Below are 19651 nucleotides of genomic sequence, written 5' to 3'. Positions count from 1 at the left end.
TGTTATACATAAAGGAGATACAGTTTCATGTATACTTTAGACTGTATTATTTTATATTTACCTCAAGATCACCAGTGTGCTGGTTTCGTGACTGAATTGTGCCAGGCCCACCTTGTAGATTCATAATTTTAAAAACCCTATAATCAAAGCTTGTCTGATGGAATGTTAGATTCAAACATCCATGCTGGGAAGCATACACCCAACATTTATTACATTACAAAGTAAATTATTTAGTTAGGGAGGAGAGCTGACAGGGAAAACATACATCACCTGTTGGAGCACGTCTGAGAAGCTTGCAAAGAAACTATAATAAGGAAAAGAAGCATTATATAAACCTATGATATTATCAGCTCCTTTAGCACTGTAGTTTTGCAAAAATTTTTTTCTGTAAGGGTGGTGATGAAGTGCAAGATTTTATATTAATATTGTTTAAGTTCACAGGATTTAACGGTGAGAATCTTCTTGTCTGTGAGAAGTTTTATAGGATTTTAATGAGCTATATGAGTACTAATGCTTGAGTTTTGAGTACAATGCTTCTGTTTGAGTTGTTAATAGGAAAATCTATACTGCAGACAGTTATGGCACTAATTTTGGGTTTTGCTGTGAGAATAAGGGGAAAAGGATGATTTGCATGTTTGTTTGAAGTAGTTTTAAACATCTGTAGCACATCCCTTGAGTCCCATCATGTGAGCAGTGATAAGCAGGAGGTATACTGGCAGCAGTGTGGCCAGCAGGTCAAGGCAGGTGTGCTTGGCAGTTGTGAGGCTGCAGCTGGAGTCCTGTATTCAGTTTTGGACTCCCCTATACAAGAAATACATTGACACCCAGCATGGACCACCAGGGTGATAAAGGGTATGAGGACAAGCTGAGTGAGCAGGGTTAGGTCAGCCTTAGAGAGAAAAGACTTCTCAGAGGGACACAGCAGAAATCCTAACAGACACTAGCTGCATCATGGGAAATTCCAGTTAGATAAGGGAAAAAGAATCCTAAACTGCTATCCCCAAGGAGATGAAGCTTGGTCTGTGTGACCTCCAGATGTTCATTATTCTAAGAACTGCTTTTTAGTCACACAACAAGCATTTATCTAGTCACATAGCAGGAGGATGAACCCAGCTCTCGAGTGTCTCCAAGAGGTGACGTAGCTTTTCTGTGCTGACACTTTTGACACTATTTGTGGTTATGTCTCCCTTGCTAATACAAAGTTTTGCACAAATTTTTGTGTTGGCTTGTAAGGCTATGAAGTTACATATTAATATTAATTTTACTTTTATAATATTAGTATGTATAATATAATAATTTACCTTACTAATATACATTATCACAATATATCCTAGTCATGCAGTACACAGAAGATTTGACAGAAGTGAGATACATTGATTTGGCATTACAGGCCTGGACTGAAAGTGCAAGACCTCTTTCAACAAGCTGCATTTATACTTTACAGGTATGAGACAATTGTAAAATATTGTGAATACAGTTATGAACCATCAAAGTAATTGATTTTAAGCAGCCAATGTATTAATGTATTTTTAAGCTATATGTTTAAATGCCAGCATACTCTGTAGGCCACTGGTGAATGAGCATGACATATTCCCCTCTCAACTCCCCACACTAAAAAATCAGTCAGGATCCATCTGTACCCCAGGTTTGCAATATAGTGTGGCAAGACTCAAGTCAGCTCAGCAGAATGCCAGAAGGGCCTACCCATTCAGGACAGGTGAGACATGATAACCTGCCTGCTGAAAACCCACAAAATATGTTCTCCTGGATGGAGCCTGTGTGAAAGAAGATCAATTCAAGTTTTACTTGTCAGACTCAGCTTTCCCTGTAGTTTATGTGACTCAAAGAGGTCTTTTACCATTAGCAGATGATTTTGCCTATCTTTGGGTCAACAGTAGCCACACTTTAAGTTATTCTTTGTCTCCCAAAATGCCCAGACGAGCATTTTCATCACTCCAGCTGCAGAGATCTGCCATCTCATGGCTGATACCCACGATAAACTAAAATGGTTGCTACCACATTCATATCCTGCACGTCCAACACCTGATTTCATCTTGCGTGTTACTCTCACCAAATTTTTCACTGTTGCAATAGAAAGATATTTGAGTATCTTAATAATTTTTACATGGAAATCTGCTCTCAGAGTGAAAAAAGGTTAGAATGAAAACTGGGTTTTCTTCCAAATAATGATTTTTTTTTTGCTCAGGACCATCAGCTTTTACCTCAGGAAGAAGGTAGTTTTGTCAGCACAGTTCATTTCATTTGATGAATGAAAAAAAGAAACATTATTATCCCAAACCAAACAAAAACCACTCTGCAGGTAAAAGTTGTTACTCTTTTTAAAAAAGATGCCTGTTACAGATACATTGGTATGTTCTTTGTAGTGAAGGCAAAGCACTTTATAAGCAAAATTAATTTGAAGGGATATTTCAGGAACAAACTATTCTATGTTACTGTACATTGATAGTGATAGCCAAGATTAGATAATTCAAAACAGTGAAATTTAGAGCCTGGATTATATAAGATTTTATTTGCTAAAACATAAGAAACAGAAGAATTAAGAAGACATACCTCTGACATAAGCACTCAAGCCAAATCCTGTAGTGAAGAGATTCAGCTCACTCTGCCAAATGTCCTGAAGTTTATTTAGGCTTTTTTGGCAAGGTGGGTTATTTAGAAAATGTCAGGAATGTGTGTTACTGATAGAAGCTGCATCTCTGCCAATAAATTCTGCTTTCTTCTGCCTTAGGAACAAAGGGACTTTAAATGTGGACTAACCCTCACTGACAAACTCCAGCGTGCCTTTTCACACTACAACCGTTCCATATTATTTAGACCTTGGTATTTCCTCTATTCCCTGAAAGATTTATTTGTGTCTGTAAGGTAACAGTCAGACTGATCCCAAACTTCCTGTAACTGAAGCTGAAATGTAGGTGTGAATTTTAAATACCTGATTGGTACTAAATTAACTTTTGACTCTTTAAAAACACCAAGCATTTAAAGATCACTTAGATTATGACTCTCTGGTAGAGATCATTCAGATTATGACTTTCTAACAATTGTAAATATTTGGCAATACTTAAATACAGGTAGTATGTAGATCAGATGCAGAATGATTCTCAGTATTTCTTGTGAAATAGTTTCCAAATTCTGATTACCTGTGGGATGGCAAATTTCCCTGTGATAAAATGTTGTCTCAAATCAAAATATTCCCAAAGATCCAGAAAAACTGTGACTTTTTCCTGAACATTAATAATACTATTTGTAGAGTGAATTGTTCACTGGAACTGTTAATAGCTATTGCTTTACTCTCTTGCAAGGTATATGCATTATATATATATAATATATATTTCTCTCATTGCAGTTCCATTCCAGTCACAGAAACACACACTATCAATCGGATCTTTTATTTCAAAATGGAGAGAGACATGGGAAAAATTGGCTTTTCCCTGTTAAACTTGAATGGATCAACTCAGACCAGGCAGTATGTTCACTTAAGATGCCAATTACAGTTTGAATGAGGTCTCCTCTAGGTCTCCTCTACCATCATGTGCCTATCCTAATAATCTAATGAAATAAGTCTTCAGGAAGTCCTTCATGAGCACAGAGCTCTGAGTACCATCCACAAACTCAAGCCTTTACTTGAATCTGGTGATGGCCGAACTACCCTCATATGCAGTAGATCTTTTCTCCGTTCCAGTCCCAAGTCAGTATTACCCCAAAGCCAAACAATTCTTCTGCTCAGAAGTCACCACCTTCTACCTTCTCAGCTGTGGTCCACTGTCAAATGTGTTTGTTATATTTAATATCAAGTTACACCCTGCCTTGATGACATGCAGTAATGTGTAATTGTTGTCAAACTGGATCTGTTAAGTAGGGTGCAGTTGTCACCAGTTCCTTGATGGATTATCTTGTTAAGGAGGCCATTAAAAAAAATCACTTCTGATGGGGAATACAAATTATGTTCCCATAGAAACGCCAGACTCTGGTCCTATTAGAGTAAACAGCACTGGGTTTTTGCTGAGTGCATTCAGATTTGTAACAATAGATAAGGTCTTGAAGGTTACCTGAACCAATGGAAAAATTAAGGAAAAAGCGCCTACTGTTCATAGACAAATGAAAAATTAACTTGTTTATCTTTAGGGTTAAGACACAGGACATCTAAATCCAGCTATGCAGTTTCCTGTTTCTAAGAACTTGATAACTTAACAATTTGTCCCCTCAATCAATTCCCTTGAACCACTCCATCATTAGTCAAGAGCAGCTAAAACCCTAAAGCAAATAAGAAATTATATGTGTAACTGGCGAAGATATGGAGATGAAATTTAGTTCCTTCTCAGTTAGAATTATTTCTCATGGTTACACCATCAAGTAAAATTTTAACAACCTCTGCCCAGATATGAAGAGCCCAATGAATGTGAATGATGAACTGTGATTTTCAGGGCAACGGAGGCAACATCAGCACCCACTGAACTCAAACTGGCCCTTGAAAATTGCATCGTATCAGATTGTAGTCTCCTACTTGTTTCTGAGAACTAAATGGTCTGTTCCTGAAAAATTCTTAATTCTATAGAAAAAAGAGAAAATATGTTATGATACTGGTCACTTAAGTAACCCAATTTAATAAGAAAAAATTCAGACATTTTTTGGGGCTTCTCACTTAAAATGGTCTGGCTTTTACTGCAAAACTGTGTTAATTAACTGTATTAATAATTTTAGACTTCTTGAAGTGGATCACTATACTACATTATCCCAAGTTAATAAATGGTTAAAATTTTCCATACTCACCAATTGCGTGGGAAAGAAGCATTTTCTGATTACATGGATATATTCTGATAGTGCTCAAAGACTTAAAAGAGGTTTCCTGAAAAGAAGACAGAATGAAACGAAGCTAAGGCTCCCTTTCACACAAAATATTGTATATTGAGTTGAATCTGAACCTATAAAGTTTCTCCTCTTCCCCTTCTTGAAAAAAATCATCAATTCATGAATGATCGGTAGTTCACTAATTGCTGAGACAGATTTTCCTTTGGGAAAGAAAGCAAGCAAAGCAAACAAATCATGAGTTACAAAACTAGTGTTTCCCTTCACAGGAACACTTGCTCCCGTCAGGGAGCCAGCAGCTATTCCCTTGGCTGATATCTTAAGGTCTGAGAGCAGTGACAGCTTTCCTGGCACTTCCCCAGGATCAAGCATTCACTCACAGCAGGGAAATCAGCCCTTGTATTTTCAGTTAAACCAATGCTTATTACAGGGTCCTCTCTGTTTTCCATGGAACAATGCCATATATTTATAGTTACAGCTGCCTTATTTGTATAATATTGCACCTACATTTGTGTTTTCCCTATATTGTCAGACTAATACTTGTCTGGATTTAGCTTTGCATTTTAATTTAATGTTAAATTACATGTAATTGCTTTCTGTAATAAATTTTAATTTGGAGTACTGATGGGGATGAGGGCCTCTGGCAAGAGTTGTCTCTTACAACTGGCCTGAGTAGTTTCAAAAGCTATCTTGTGAGTGTAGTCGGGCCTGCTTTCAAACAGACTTTCTATTACTTTCACAGCTTTTTGATCACTGTTTCAAAGTCTTTGTCTTTGAAAAGAAGTTGCAATATCATCAGCAAATCTAGGGTGTGTTTTCTCCTGTGCTTTATGTCCTCTTCTTGAATCAAGGATTTTGAAACTCTTTGTTATATAAAAGGCAACAGGTTTTGTGGAAGAGTATCTCCTCGCTTAATCAGTACAGGCATTCTCCTCTTTTATTTACCTGGTTTTATCCATCTAGCTGATCTAACAGCACTAACCATATATAACTTTTTTTATTTTAAAATAAAAAAAAAAACTTTAGGGTTTGGTTTGTTCAAGTTTTTTTTGCCTGTGATAAATTAAACAATACAGGATAATATGCTACATGATAAGAAGGATTAATAAATTAAAATGAAATAAAGTTTCTTCTTTCTCTGATACATTTAAAATTTCCCATTACCTGAGGCTGGATCAGCAGTGTGAATATGATAGTTATTTCTCAGGTCTTCACATTACTGACAAAGGAAGTCAAAGTAGCACACATGCTGCTACCATATCTAACTGGTCACAGGCTATCCAGAAATCAATGTATTTATTTGCTTATCTGGTAATCTCTGATTTCAGAAACAGAGATTCTGCTTACTTACCAAACTGATGGACATTACATAAAAATACAAATGGATATACACATCCATTTAAAAATGGATCTATTGGGAGATTCAATTGCATGTCTACAACTGTCATTGAACTCAGTAACAAAATCTACTTTGTTGGCAGTAGGTATTGTTTTCTTTTATTATTCTTTAAGTAATTGGATATTCTGATAGGGAAGATACTCACCAGTGCTCTCCTTCCTGAATGTTCTTGATGCAACTTTAAATTAAAATCTAGAACTATTCAGTAAGAGAAGTATCATAGTAAACAAATACAAAATTTTTGAAAAAATGACCGAGAGTCACTCCCTGGCAGCCACGAGACACCCTGGGCCTGGAGCAGACAGGGCTGGCTATGGGAGTGCCAGCTCCCTGTGAGTCACCCCCTCCTCCTGGCTTGATCCTCAAAGCAAAAGGTGGATTTCTCTGCTCATTCCCAGCTGGTGGGAAGCACATTTGTCAAGCCATGACACGAGTTTCAGCTTATGTTGCAGCTTACATCTGAGTGTCAGGCTGAGGGGAAAACAAGCACTGTGGAAAGATACATGGACTCAGAAATCTAAAATGGGGATAGTTTCATTGTTCAGGAATGGCTTTCTGTGATCTGCTTGAAAGCTGCCAGTTGGAAGGGACCCACAATGATCACTGAGTCCAGCTGCTGGCCCTGCACAGGACACCCCATGAGTCACGCCCTGTGCCTGAGAGCATGAAATTGTGTGTATCCCACCTCAAGGATGATCACAGAACTGCTCAAACTTTCACTGGTATCCTGTTCACCTCTCATCTCCTTTTTGCTCTCTCATGGTACTCAAGTCTGTTTTCTGGACCAGCTCTTGTGAAAGACCATTACAAACCTGCTCCTGTCTGCTTTGCCTTTTGTTATTCCTGCCTTTTTTTCCTTCTGTGCATGTCTTTTGTTTTTAATTCAGGGTCATGTACTTACAGAGGTCACTCTTCCAGAAGTGAGGACCTATCCTACATGCTTGCTTGTCCATCAGATGACTCTAATTCATCAACCATACACATATCCTCTCTTACTACTTAAAAAGGAGGAGGAAAAGGATTCTTCAAGGGTCACAAGTAATTACTTATAGCTAGAAAAGAATTAGCTTAGAAAAGGATGTGGATATGATGAGCTAATTTTATTGAAAAAGAAAGTTGTGTAGGACTAAACCACTATTTTTCAGAGTATCTCTGTAAATTCTAAGCTGGAGAAAAAGAGCTGAGTTTCACCCAGTGGTTACTTTTAGGAAAAATAAATTCAGGAATCTAGATGCTCTATTTCAACTGTTTTCTATGTAGTGAATGTGGGACTGTACCTTATACCAATACATACTTCTCTGTAAAAGCTTGTTCACTATTAGCTTATTCTAATATAAAAATTAAATATTTGTTCTAAAAATGTGTTCAGTTTCTCTTACATGAATATGATTTATTAGATCATTTCAAGTTCTAAAATTATTTAAGGTTAGAGCGGGAAAATCTGTTCACAGCTTTTTTCCACAACAGTAAGTTAGAAAGACCTTTTTTTTGTATATTTGCACTTCTCTGCAGGATGCCCATATATTCCTTTACAGCAAAGAACCTGCAGGTGTTAGAGGAACAGATCTTCCTCTTCTGGTGAGGAGCATTTACCCTCAGGAGATGAGGGCTGTACAAGTTAGGGAGTCCAATGCAAAGTAAGGGACATTCTACTAGTGAGTGGCCTGTTGGGTTCCACTACTGGCTGTCCCACTGCTTTGTAGTTGTGGCATAGGGTTGTAAAATCAGGCTCATTACAGTAATTTAACTCAGACAGTTACTTTTGATTGCCCCTAGTCTTTTCTGGGTCCCACAGTTACGGATGCACTGTGAGGTTGAAAACCGAAACTGTGATCCAAGGGAAAACAAAGCTGAACATCAAAGTAAAGGCAAAACTAAAGGGAAGGAAGAACAGAAGAAACTAAGCACACAGAAGGCAGTTGTCTTTTAGAGTTAATTATGATGGACTGGAATTCATCTCTTGCAAGCCACTTGAAAGCTGCTTGATAATTATGAAAATATTTATAGGCCAAGTTGACTTCCTTTGCTTATTCTTGGGAGACTAAAGATGCTGTGTTCTTTAGGCAGCTTTGTCTGCCTGCTAGAAACCTCACTATGCTTTGCAAGTTTTCTAGTTTCTCTACTAAAGGGCCTAAACCTGATCGAGAGCCTGTTTCTGCAAGTACTGCCAAGTAATTGGAGCCGAATATTCACAGTAGAATACTTTCTGACCTAATTTCTCTGTAGGATGCAAGCATTACAGATCATTATCTTTCCTTGCAGACAGAGTTGCTAGGTGTTGCATAAGACACTGTCATCAAAATCAGGCTAGGTACTGAGGTACTGTGAGCATCACTTTACCATATGGGGAATTCTCTATGGTATCCATTCTGGAAGCACAAAATTGCCACTGCACGAAAGCATTAAGAACATTTGCATTCACTAAATGTGTTCAGCAAAGCAAGTCCAAGTGGATAAAACTAGATTCCTAAATCCTCAATCTCTGCAGTGTTATTGACTTAGAGATTTGTGGGGGTTCTGCTTTTACTAAATCACAGCTGTTCTTTTTTTTTTTCCCCAGCTCAAGCTTAGTTTCTCTGTTGATTTCAGCCACACCTGATTCTTATGGCAGACTCTTGATGGCCAGATTTATTCCACCTGTCTTTGGTCCCTTGGCAGAGATACATCAGGAAGAGTTGTTCAAGGTTATTCTGTAGTCAGCAGGAAGAAACTGGGATCTCTGCAGGGCAATTAATATCTTGGCTCTTGTAACATTTCTCTGGGGAAGAAACTTTCCAGCTCTGGCAGCCACAGAGGGAACCTGTGGAGTGTAGGCTTCTGGCATGGGTGCTACAAGGAGACTTGAAAAATGGTATGAGTTGCTTAAATGTTCTTTTACTTGAAATATCTTATTACGTGGGTCTGCTTTGATTTAGGCATAAAATGCTTGTCTCTTGATTTTTGGTGTTTAAATAACATGAAAAATCATAGTCCTATGTAAATATCTAATGCTTTGGAGCTATTTAACTAAGTATTTTGGCTGCCTCACCTGAAATTGCTGAAAGGAAGCTAGGTTGTTGCCCAGATGTCTGGCATTTTTACTAAATTTCTGCTTTTCTTCTATAATGATTTGATTTCTGTCTCGAACCTCTTCCTCCTTATTTAACTTTGGGTTATGCTACAATATAGTGAATTAGTATACCGCAATTCAATTATACACAAGGAAAATGAAGCATTAGGCACATCTATACTTTTGAATTACTCTAAGGATTTAACTGATTTTATTGTGTTTTATTGTTGGCATAGGGATTAGTTTAGCAAGATTGTAACACCACTGCCTGTGCACTTAATTATTTTAGAATTAAGTTTATTTTGGTTCTGATTGTACTTTTTGGAGAGATGCAATTAATCGATGACTGCAAATGCAGTCCTTTGCAGCACTTTCTTTCTATTTAACACTTCCAATATTAGGAAATAATGTCTTCTTGTTAAAAAACCCCAAAAAACTGACAAAAGCCATACATCAATACATGGGAGTGGTATCATGAATCTTTAATAGGAACCAGCTGTTTTTCAAAAATCTGCAAGGATAAATCACTTTCAGATCATAAAATATTGAGCAACTCTACAACAAGGAAGCAGTTTCTAAGTGGATGAGAATGCATTTTTCAGTAAATTCTAGTTACCTCATAGAGAGACTTGGAAGACCAATATCAAAATAATGAGTTATTCATAAATTGGATATGTTAAATGCATTGTGACAGCCAGCAATAAAAGTAAATTACTTATTTTATATAGAGAACATGTTGTAACAGCCTCCTCCTCCAGTTAAGAAATCCATTTAACTCCTTGGTGTGTAGTCAATTGGATCACTCCTATACTGAGATACTCATATTTCTAATAAAGAGTAACTGGAAAATGCAACAGAAATGTAAAAATATTTTTAATACAATCATATTAGTTCCTTAAAATTGTTTTGTAGACATGCAAATTCTTAAAGCATTATTTAACTTTAAAAGCTTCAAGCATGCCTATAATTAAGAGATGAGTAGTTCTTTCATAGCAACAAGGTATAAAAAGACCCCTCAGCTACAACTGTAATGCAGATGCTGCAATGAAACCAGAAAACAATGAGTGAAGCAGGGGAGGGACAGCCTGAGAGCCATATTCAATAAGGGCTTTTGAAATTAAAAAAAAAAAAAATTGTACTTTCTAGCCATTACAACAAAGACTCAGAAAATAGTGTAGGAGTGAGAAGGAAAGTGGTTGAGAAGAACAGTGAGAAACAGGGAGCCCACAAGCTGACTTCCATGTTTTACATAAAGTAAAGCTGGTAATTTGGAGCTGAATGATGACAGGACACTTTTGCTTGAAGTAATTGTTGCATATCCTGAGGAGGAGCAAAGGCTCAAAGGTTTGTATTTATCTTTCTGTACATAATGTCTGCCTTGACACAATCCCTCGTGTATTGTCAGTGCTTTACGAGACCTTGTGTGTAAATGACAGAATTAAGGTGAACAGATAAGAGATAATTACAATGAGATGTGTGTCACATGGAGGTTTGAAACCACAGTGCTTTTCACGGACCTAAATAAATTGATTTAAAACTGGTTTTAATTACACTGGTAGGACAGCTGTGTGCTGATAGGGCATCAGTTTCTGTGTTTTGACATAGCCAAAGGGGCTCTTAGTGTGTATGATCTACTTATGTATTATGCAATGCATAGGTGTGTCAACATAATAAACCGATTAAGGTAGTGAGGCAAGTCTAAAAACCAAAACAAAATCATATAAAGGCCCAGATTCTCCTTTCCTTTACACTGAGATGATTGAAATGGTTTGATGTGATTTAGGACTCACTGTTGTCTAGAAAAAATCTGCCAACAAACTTACTTTTTGAGGAATAATTTTTTATTTTAAACTATGGAACAATATGAAGTGGAAATTATTAAGTAAAATAAAAAGACTCAAACCCCAGAGAATTGATATCAGATATGTCTCATAATTACAGAAACTACCTTGTTAGATGTGCCATCTTAAGGAAATTTCATTTGCTTGTATCTCCATTTCTGCAGCACAAATAGAACTGTCTCTAGCTTTGATTTTATTTGGTTGTTTTAAAGTTTTAAGTTAGTGTTATAAGGATTTGTAGCATGTATATGTATAGAGGAATTTTAAAGATGTAAATTATTTATTTACTTGCATTTCCACTCTTGTTTAGACTTCCAGTTTATTAAGTCACAATATGATCCATATTCACACCATAACTTCAGTGGAACCGAAGCTTTTACTCCCTTTCAAGAAGTAGAAACAGATTTCGTATCAGGACCAGATGTAGCACCAGTAAGTTCTCTTTTTCTCTGAGAAAGACCTTTTTCCAATGGATACAAACACTAAATGGTCATTTTTCTAGTATTTGTTTGTATCTTCCCTACTCTGTTGTGATGTGAAGTTGTAATTTCAGCAGAAAAGCTGACTAAACAAGCACTGCCTGACTGAAAAAGCAAATGTCAGCTTGTCAGCTGCTTTTATAGTGGACTCTGCTGATTATAAATGCCAATGTCAATGTCCTGCTCAAAATGAATTTACAATAACTTAGTTTTTCAGAATACATTACTTCAGAGCACAGCACAAGGCTTCTGCACAGTAGAAGAATTGCTGAATTAATGCTCAAACTTTATACTAAAAGCTGCAAAAGTTGTTAAAAACTGGTCCTTTATTTCTAGCTTTTATTACCAGGATTTTTTAATCTTTAACCTGTTTCAGTAACATTTACTTAAATACATTTTGCCTGTGAAGTAATCCCCTCCGAACTGTGATTGTTCTCTCTCCCTGTCCCAGGCTGTGTGCTTCACTTCTGGCAGTTCACAACACAGAAGTTCCTCAGGACAGGATGTTGTGAGGGGATGTTTTGTCACAGTCAGTATTGCTTCTAGGGAAGATGAAGCCAAACCACGGGGCTTGTCTGCAGCATCAGCCCTGAGCCCTAAAGAACCATGGAGTTCACCTTGGATTTTGCTTAACTGAAGTCTTTGCCTTAATTGCTCAATACCAAAGGGGTGAGGGAGCACAAGGGCCATGGGTCAAGTAAGCTGGACCCCTGATGCCCCACACTACTCAGTCATCACCCACTTTATGGGCTCAGCTTCAAGCAGCAGCACTTGGCTTTTTCTCAGCTTTGGTTTGTCAGAGAGCTTGTTTCAAAAACGGTGCAAAAGGGACAGTGGATAGCACTGCCTGGGGTTTGGCTCAACAGTGTTTATATACATTGGGCTGTGAGTGCAGAGAGTCTGGGGGGAAAAGGAAATGCAAACCAATGTGAAGACAGGGTAAGAGATATTAAGCAAGGTTGGTCGGACATTGCTTCCTTTTTTATGTCTGATTAGAGTAACTGACTTTTAGTTTTTGAGTAAGGTGATGTTACTTTCCAATTAAAGGCTTATTTAATGTGTGAGCTATTTCAGGTATCTTGGCAAACTTTGTGAAATGAAAATCTTAACCAAGGAGTACTGGTCTAGTCCTGATGTGCCAGCTGTCTGAACACAGCAGGGCACTCCAAGAGTCTCTCCTCCATGAAAACGTTTGTTTGGGGAGCTGCCCATGAGAGGTACTCATTTAGGCAAAACATCTTGATTATTGATAAGTGATATCCAGAACTTCCATGGCATGTTTAAGGGCTTGGAAGCAGGGCTGGAGACTTGAAGAAAAAAATGTAACTCCCTGTCTAACAATGACTGGTTGTGTTGATAAAATGCATGAAGTTAAATTCCCTTGAGAGAACAGTGGCTTGGGAAGGTATGCTGAAGAATGTGCACACCACAAGCTTCAGCTATTGTACAACTATGTAATTTCAGGTTTTCCTTTGGCTTGATGGGCCCAAATCCAACAGTAGTGTCCAGGCAAAGGTGAGCTCAGGGGTACAATGACTGGAAGGTGTCTGGACGTTCCAGGTGAGTCATGAGAAGCACAACTGCTTTACTAGTTGTTTATTTTATATAGTCTGCTCTGTACAGAGCACTTTTTGGATAGAGTTTCCCAAGCCACTGTTTTCTCTGCAGTGACTTGAGAAACACCTACAACTAAACATTTGGTCTTCTAGAAATCAGGATCTCTATGGGAAATCTGAAAGACTCCCTACTACAGACAGAGGTAGTTTGGGGAAAGTGTACGTGGAGGCAAAGCTGGGTTTGTATGGAAGAGTTAACAACTGATGAGAATCTAAAAGATCTGTATCCAGATGGAAAAAAAAATCACATAAAAGCAGGATCTGCTCTCCGTTTACTGATGATATAATGTACAAAAATACTACAATGATTAATAAGAGACAGTAACAATTTTTGGGTGTAGATAGATATGGAATACACTAACATTATAGGTCACTCCAGGACAGTCTCTGGTGAAGAAAAATACTTAAAGGACTTTTTGTTCAGTCCTTTCCTACCTGCCATTGCTTGATAGGACATTTCTCCCTTTCCTAAGTGTCCTTTAAATTTCACACAAAGAGCATGGGCTCTGTCTGTTAGTTTAATTTTCAGAGAACAAACAGATCATTGGACAGTATTTCCTCCCCACAAAAAAAGCCAGGATGCGCTTTTGGTTACAAGGATCAACAGAAATTTATGTCAACTGCATGAAAACACACTACAAAAGACTCATTTTGCCATATAGACAATATCTTATAGCATAAAAGTTGTGGGAACACTGTACAAATAAAACCACATTAAATGCTGATTGGAACAGGAGTTCTTCATTTATACTGCTGTAAAAACAATATTGTATGAAATGTAAGCTAAGATAATGTAAGGGTACACCAGTCTTTATTCCTAATTTGAAATATAAAGATGCTTTGGGAAGATTTATTAACTATGCAAGTTAGACCATTATTTGAATGGATTCTCTATTTATCCATATTCACTGACTACCTGATTTTTTACTTTTAAGAAGGAGCAATGTCTTCTGTAAAACCACATGCACTCAGAATGAGATTTTTGTGCTCAGAATACAACTTCAGTGTTTCTGAGAGGTGTTTACTGCAAATACAGTGACAGTTTTTTTTTTACAGGCATTTCCAATATGCTAAGTTTCATTGTATGATCAATATGTCTTGTCAAGGAAGTCAGAGCAACAAAAGCTAAATATTTTTTATTGTTTTGTACTATTAGAATAATATAAAGTACCAGCATAATTTAATTTACAACAGAAAAAAAAAAGCAGCATATTTTATTTGACCTAAAGTTGTCATTTATATACAGAAATGTCCATTTAACTAAGCTTAAAAAACCCCAATCCCAAAACCCCTTGATTCATTACACATGAGGTTCTCTGGTTTTCTTTTCCTTCACTATGAAATTAAAGTATGACCCCCTTTTGGAAATGTAGTTTAGGTGGTTATATCATGAACCCTCTTTTTTGGATCATCCATTTTACACAGTCACTACAAGATATCAGAATCCTGCATTTTAGCAGATACACAGCAGTGATGAATCTCATGTTTTAAGAACACAACACATCCAGTCTGCCCAAGCAAAGTCCTTGTGGGTCACAAGGAACATCAAAGCAGTGCTTGGTGGTTTAGACTGTAGGATGAAGCTAAGCAGAATCAAAAATGTTTCTCAGTAACAGGTTATTGAAAAACAACCCCGAACCATCCACCAAGTGCTAAAATGGATAAGGCATCATGGTTGCTCTAGATATAAATTTTGTGAAATATCAGTTTGAAATGTTAGAACACTTGGTGCAAAAAAATAGGTTTCTTCTAAAAGCGTGCTGGATCCTTCCAAGTCACACCCAGGGTTTCCATCCGGGAAAGAGACGGCTCAGATTTTTAGGGTCCATGGCCTGTTGGATGAGGAGGTTCACCTGCCCTCCCACACTGAGCACTGTTCCCTCCTCAACACCTTTCAGCTTCTCCTGAAGTCTCATCAGAACACGCTCAGCCACCTTGTTAAAACTCTGGTCATCACTGCTGGCAGAATAAAAAAAGAAAAAGAGGTGCAACATGAACAACATCCAATGAGAAAACCATAAAGCAAGGCAACAGTGCAGGAAGAGGAGGGTAAGAAAAGATCTTGCACCTGGCTTTTCTTTTAGGTTCCTGCGGGTCAGTACCAAGTGTAGAGCTCATGTCAGCCTCATCCTCTGGCCTCTGCTGCAAATATAAAGCTTTCAAGGGGTTCATGGTCCAGTCGAAAAGAGGATCATAGAGCAGCACCTACACAGTAAATAAACCTCTTTTTAATTTCAGCTGTTAATTCAGCTAGTTCAGTGCCCTAGCACTATTGGAAATGCTCACACTAACCACAATATTAGGAGGGTGAGTGTTTTGGTTTGGTTTTATTTTTTTTTTAATCAATAGAATTGGGCTAAATTGGTTAGTAAATTATCCAACAAAACTGCCTCTGGGCACTTGCAGGTATTTGTGTTGTTCATACTTCATACAGTTTTGCCATGAGTGCCATCTCAGCAGTGAATTTTTTAATACACTGCTAGGCACTCAAAAGAATCATTAGCTTTTAATGCACAGTATAACCTGCTTTCAAAAATCAGTTTCATTCTCTTCTTTGTAACTTATGCAAAGAGGATTAAATTGAATCAGTATTACTCCTGTTGGGAAGGTTGCACTATGGCTAGAAGCATGTAGGTGTTCAAGAGGAAGAACTGCTGGAAGGAAACAGTTTCCATAAAAAATGCAAACTGGTTACAACTTTATCATAGATTACATGAATTAACAAATCTGACCAACACCATTATGTTCTAATTCAGTACAAAACACTCTAAATGAGTATTTGGTACAGTGATGCATACAAAGACAAGAAACTGAAGACATTCTGGCAGGTTACTATCCAAAGGCAAGAAAAAATGCTTACCTCTACAATAGTCAACAAAGCTTCTTGAGAATTTCTCATAACAGCCATTGTTTTCTCACAGCATCTAGAAAATATTTTACAGTATTTTAGGTTATTTTGGTAAAATGAAATGGTATTTTTGTAATTTAAATAATGGATATTTGTGCTCTACTTAAAGTGTAATTTCTAACATAGGAGTTAACCTTTCTGGTATTTTCACCTGAGGGGGAAAAAAAGAGAAATTTAGACACGTAAAACCAAGAGAAGACTGTGTAGTTCACTGATTATTATTTCTCTGTGGAAAGGGATGACCTGCTTCACTGTCTGGAATATTTTGATATGCAGGATTAACCACTGAGTTAATACTGCCTATTAGGGTGTGCCACAATGGCAGCATTGTTTGGCTGGATGAAAACATGTGCTAGGGTGCTCTGGAACTGGAGAATCTTGGTAGGGCTGTTTTCCATGAAATGAGCAGTTTCTGAAATCTTCCCAATAAGTTTTGGTACAGAAGTGGTTACCTGCATTCACTCCCAAGCAAACTAAGCTCCTGGAAGGCATGCCAAGCTATCCTATGAGACAGGGACTCCTGTGAAAGGGTTTGGCATCTGTCTACCTCAGGATGAGGACACACACACCAAAGTTAACTGAACACATTCACAGCCAAGGGCCTGTTTACCACTGACACCTGAACTGTTAAGTACAAATCAGGCTGGCTGAGGCAGAAACAGCATCTGCACCAGTGCCTTTGATACTCATTTACTTCAGCTGGAGCCCAACAAGTCAAGTTTTTCTGTATCATGGTTTCGGAAGTGATACCAAACTGTGAGTTTGACAGCATCATCTTTCGACCAGAACCAGCAGTGACTCCTCCTTCATGGGACAAAGGTGTACTAGGAACTACTTATTAGCCTTAATTGCTGCCTTAGAAAGACAACACCTACACCATGTGATTTTTTTAAAGACATGAAATTTGGGGATTGCAAGCGTTACTTCACAAACATCATCCAAGTCTGGAATGAGAAATATCCTGCTATTTAGGAATCCCTTGGGTCATTCACAGCAGGTAGGATGGAGGTTGACTGAAACTCAACTCATTTAGGATTCTTCTGTTTTGCAGTCCAGATCTATTATGGGATTTAGATTTTGCACTTACAAAGTAATATAAAATATGTGATCCAAAAGGGAAAAATACTCCAAATTACATACATAAACTAAACAGAAATTAGAGTCAAAACAAATTGGTTCATTACATACATAAACTAAACAGAAATTAGAGTCAAAACAAATTGGTTCAAAGACATTTAACAGCTCCAAATATATAGTATAGCTGTGAAAGAAATACATAGTTCTGAAGGAAAAAAAATCATTCTGAATCAACATTTAGCTGTGGAGCCTTTGGAAACAATGAGCCCTCCCTGAATTCCACAAGAGGGTGACATTAACCCATTGGCAAGTGAACAGTATGAAACACTGAGCAACAAAAATGAGCTTGCAGCTGGTTATATAAATACAAACATAGGAGTTAAAGGTCAGTATTTAGGTTTGGGTGTTACCAGCAGAAATCTGAGTCCCCTCTCAAGCATCAGAACTATTTAACATGTGACAATCAAAAAGCTGGAAGTACTCTGCTGCCTCCTAAACCCTGTGCAGTTCAGGAGCACTCACCTCCTGAAGACCCCTTCCACACCGGTGATGCCCATTCCATCCACAATGTCCCTGGTTAGCCTAAATGGAACAGTCTCTGGTGTGGGAAGGATTTTGCCTTGCTCAAAAGCAACCCCTAAATGAATGGAAAATAAATGTTTTTTTAAAAAAAGTTAAAGTAAACAAAATTTAAGGTTCTCTTGCTGTCCTACTTACCCAGATCTATATGCACCAGTTCTGCTGTTTGTTCATCTATCAAGATATTCTGAACATGTCTGTCTCCAAGTCCAAGAATGTAGCCAACTGAAACAAAAATGTAAGTGCTGGAACCATGTCATAAAAACCACAGAAAGCTTAAGAAAGATTACTGTGAGAATATTTCTTGTCCCATATATAGTGTTGACTAAGGAAAGAGCAAATAGCATTTCACAAATCCAAAAAAGAAAATGCTGACTGAATGAAATTGCAAAAAGTTTATTCTCATACAAATGTGCATTGTTTTATCTGCTCCACAAGTTTCTTCCCCATTTCTACTTGTAGATCAAAGATTATCAAATAATATTACATCTTTCAAAAAAATTTAAAAATTAAAAGCAACTGCATAATAAAATCAGGGTTTTTTTATTATTACTAACATTAGCAACCCCCTCAACAAAATGACTGTTGTCCAAGTCAGTTTTAAAAATCTCCAGTGATCCAAATTATAAGATCTTTCATGTAAGCCTATGTCAGTGCTTTACTGTCCTTAAATGTAGAAAACCTCCAAACTACATCTCCCTTACTGCAATTTACACCTTTTACTGTTTTTATTAGCTGATGGACATGACAGCAGTAGTATTTCCTACAAAAATCTTTCCTCTGAATTGTACTAAACTGCAGATTTACCTTTTTTTTTTAGTAAAAAGGGAGTGCACAAACATGTTACCGTCTAAAATGGGATCTACTACAATTTCTGAGATCTACTAACAAATGTCTTCCAGAGACTCAGTACAGAACTGAGTCATCCAGAAAAAAATCCACAGTACTTACATTTAAGTACTTCTTTTTCTTTATTATGACAGGGAAAACAAAGGCTTAATAACCAAGCTTAAATAACCATTTCAGCCATGGATAATAATGCCAGTACAAAGACAGTAAAAGATTGAGCTTTTCAATTCAGCTAAAGCATCAGAGGCTACATATGAAATGAATAAATTTTAAACCAAAACAACAGAAATAAAATCAGGCTAAAAAACCCAAAGTACCAGAATCTAAGAAAACAAACCACTATATAAACAAAGAGGAGCAGAATTTCATTCTTCCTTCTGCAGCAAAAATGGGGGTGTGGAGGAACAAATTAGAAATCTTAATTACAAAAATAATGCTGATGTTCTTGCTGGCCTTTTTTGCCCCCTACTATGCCTTTTTTGACATGTGCCAAAAGCAGGACAGCCACTATGTCTGAAATGGTAGAAACTCTTAGGTTGTGTAACCTAAAAAGCCACTGTAATTAATCCAATACCTATAGAAGATGTAGCCACACTGCGAGTGTATGCCAATCGCTTTTCAAACCACACAGCTGGGTCCAGGAATTTCTCCATACAGAAATACCGGAACACAGGTTGAAAATTCTCACAGACTTCCATGAAGATTCTGTATTTCTCTTCAGAATGTTTCTTTTGGGCATCCTTTAAACACATAAGAAATATTTTACCCAATTGCTTCAGAAGGAAATGAAGTTTTCCTTCCTTTCTATCCACCTCCCCTCCATCAAATGCTGTTATCACTTCTTTCTCTTTCTGAGCTAAGAATTATTGTCATTTTTTGCAGCAATTATTAATGCCTCTAACTATCTGTCTAACTAAACAATTCTATTTTTATACACAATTCAGAGGCTAAAAACATGGGGAAAAACCACTCCTATTTCCTTGATGCAGCAGGTGCATGTATTTTATAGGCATGTGGAGATAAATGGATC

The 19651-nt window shown here is 37.4% G+C and overlaps 1 protein-coding gene across 1 annotated transcript in view; it reads right to left on the bottom strand.

The window, feature by feature from the left end:
- Positions 1-13457: 13457 nt before the first annotated feature.
- ATM (ATM serine/threonine kinase) overlaps positions 13458-19651 on the bottom strand; it is a 58077-nt gene continuing 51883 nt past the window's right edge. Inside the window, exons 59-64 of the mRNA XM_066544771.1 lie at positions 19196-19361; positions 17911-17997; positions 17716-17830; positions 16069-16132; positions 15277-15413; positions 13458-15167 (exon numbers count right to left, since the gene is read on the bottom strand). Coding sequence (XP_066400868.1) covers positions 14984-15167; positions 15277-15413; positions 16069-16132; positions 17716-17830; positions 17911-17997; positions 19196-19361 — 753 coding nt within the window. The 3' untranslated portion in view covers positions 13458-14983. The remainder of the gene's footprint in view (positions 15168-15276; positions 15414-16068; positions 16133-17715; positions 17831-17910; positions 17998-19195; positions 19362-19651) is intronic.

The sequence above is a fragment of the Molothrus aeneus genome, chromosome 2 (genome assembly GCF_037042795.1).
Source record: "Molothrus aeneus isolate 106 chromosome 2, BPBGC_Maene_1.0, whole genome shotgun sequence".
Lineage (NCBI taxonomy): Eukaryota > Metazoa > Chordata > Aves > Passeriformes > Icteridae > Molothrus > Molothrus aeneus.
This window is presented reverse-complemented; position numbering and strand designations above follow the sequence as displayed.